The sequence below is a fragment of the Halyomorpha halys genome, unplaced genomic scaffold (assembly GCF_000696795.3).
Source record: "Halyomorpha halys isolate HHAL.00 unplaced genomic scaffold, Hhal_1.1 Scaffold5.1, whole genome shotgun sequence".
In the NCBI taxonomy this organism is placed as follows: domain Eukaryota; kingdom Metazoa; phylum Arthropoda; class Insecta; order Hemiptera; family Pentatomidae; genus Halyomorpha; species Halyomorpha halys.
The window spans coordinates 2123199-2125783 of record NW_027106871.1 but is presented as its reverse complement, the minus strand read 5'-3'; the positions used below and the strand labels follow the sequence as shown (position 1 = coordinate 2125783).

Sequence of the window (2585 nt, the reverse complement as noted above, 5' to 3'; positions counted from 1 at the left end):
TGCTCAACAGTTTCCGGAACACCACAAATAGGGTGTAGAGAGTCTATATCCAGGCTAAGGCTATGTATCTTGGCTCTGAAATCCTGATGTTCTGTGTGAAATTGTGAAACTCAATCGACCGGGAAGATTTACCTGCTGCTGAAATAGTATGATGAAAAAAATGTTTGCTTAGAGAAATAGATATTTCACCTTGTGGATTATAAAATAAATAAAAAAATTAAGCTTAACCGCTGAAGATAGGTACGGAATGGAATTGGTAGGACAAGCTAACTTTAGTTAATTTCCATCATAATGGTTTCACCTACAATTTCAAGGTCTATGGACAAAATAGAATGGTGTCAGATGTATTTGTTTTGCATTCATCCTACCAAATGCCTCTAGTGAATACTTATGAAGTCTGTTTTTTGTGGACAACTTGACACTCTTCAATATTTGCAAGTATGCAGGGAATATATCTGATGATGCTTGAAAAAAGAATTATTTTTAAATAACTGTTTATATAAGATACCTAATATTGAAACTTAATTGAAAATAATCTATTTGAAGTTAATAATGCCTTAATCCTTACATTTCATTCTCTTTTTTTTCTAATTCTAACCCTCAATAAATTAAGAAAATGTAATATTAATGCCTTTTGATTTTTCAGATATGATAATGGAGACATATATATTGGTTATTATAAAGATGGTCTTGAAAATGGGCACGGTGTGAGAAAAACTGGAAGATTCACCTCATCTCAGGCATCTGTCTATGTTGGAGAGTGGCTTTTAGGCCAGAGACATGGTTATGGAGTATTAAGCACTATAGCGACGGGTAATAATGATTTATCAATCAATTTTGTATGCATTTTGTTGCATAGTGCTAGGCCCTGCTTAGTTTTATATTACTTCGGATTATTATTATTATTATTAAAGAAATTTCAATAGAAAACATTTAACGTAATGCTAGATCTTGTCAATTTACTTTCAAATCTAAACTGTTTGTTTTATTTTACATACTGAATGGTTTAGTTTTAGAACATCTCTGGTGTTTATTCTCTTAATTATTTGTAATTATGTTCTTTGGAAGGAATAAAAATGCACTAAATTGAGTTATCTTTTATAAATCAGAGAATTATAACAACAGAGAATTATGTTTTAGGTGAAAAGTACCTTGGATGCTGGAGTGGAAACATGAAGAGTGGTTCTGGTTTGATTGTTACTATTGATGGAATATATTACGAAGGAACATTTAGTCAAGATGTCCTCACAGTGAGTATCCACTTTTATCACTTTTATTATCATTCAAATAAATTATTTTTTTTGTAAGCTGAATCCTCATTAATTTTAATGAGCATAGTTAATTACATGTTTCACTTACCAATATCAAATCAAACAGCATACTTTTTGTGTAATATGTGTTCCATTTTCGGTTTTTAATTCCTCCTTGTTTAGTACTTCACTGAAATTAGATTGAACAACTGAAGGTATGAAGATATTGAGGAGCTGAATGTACCATGTGTTTATACATTATAACTGTCTGGTTATAACATATTGCAAATTATTCATCAATATTTATTAAGTCTTCTTCCATAAAAGATGATTATTCTTTGGTAATCATTAGAATGTAATTGTTAATTTTACAATTACAGTTAATGCGGGTCTGCCATGATAGTTGTCAGTGTCTGTCAGGACAATGAAGGCCGTTTATTTCATTGAAACTTTTATATTTCAATTTTTTCTTTAATCTTAGTTGGATACTGTATCTTATTTTAATTAAAAATTAAAATTGTTAAAACTTATTTAAAGTATAAAAAGGTTAGTAAAAATCAATAGTTATTTTCTGTCCCTGCTTGTAGTAAATAGTTGTACATTGATACATTCTATAGTTGTAGAATTAATTAATATAAGGCCTTTGGGTATTTCCCTATTTTGTTGTATAACTAATCTTTTCTGATTATCAATATATTGTTTTCAGGGCCATGGAATCATGGTGTTTGAAGATGGTACTCATTATGAAGGCGAGTTGAAACAGACAGGAGTATTTGGGGGAAAAGGTGTTCTGACATTTCCTAGTGGAGACTATATTGATGGGACTCTACATGGAACTTGGACCGAAGGGATCAAAGTCTCTGGGCTTCTTCATAAGGCCATTCCTTCTTCATCACCACAACAGTCTTTCACCCAGCCCAAGTTAGTGGCTAATCATTTCCTTAGTTTTAGCTCTTATGTTTCTGTTAAGCTAAATTACTATATAATATAAATAATTGTTATAAAAACAGGGCTTTATAAACCCACATATTCAAAATTTAATTTCTATCAATTATGTCTCTAGGTTTTGTAATCATTTTATTGATTATATTACTTCAAGGAATATCAAACCCTTCACCCTTCTTCTTTTAATCTTTATTTTATCAGATCTTTCACCTTGTTTTAGCGCATTTTCAACATGAATAATAGCAGATAATTCATTTTATATATCGTAAAATTATGAGGATAAGTTAAGAAAAATTGTTAACATGAGTTGTACTCGGTTCTTGAAACAATATTTAAAGCTACTGCAGCTGGACAGTAACAACCGTTTGAGTTTGCAATATAACTGGGTAA

At 30.5% G+C, this 2585-nt stretch overlaps 1 protein-coding gene across 1 annotated transcript in view; it reads left to right on the top strand.

Annotated features, from left to right (window-relative positions):
- The window catches only part of Als2 (Amyotrophic lateral sclerosis 2), a 34944-nt gene that overhangs the window by 15968 nt on the left and 16391 nt on the right, over positions 1-2585 (top strand). Inside the window, exons 11-13 of the mRNA XM_067045198.1 lie at positions 647-813; positions 1141-1250; positions 1957-2171. Coding sequence (XP_066901299.1) covers positions 647-813; positions 1141-1250; positions 1957-2171 — 492 coding nt within the window. The remainder of the gene's footprint in view (positions 1-646; positions 814-1140; positions 1251-1956; positions 2172-2585) is intronic.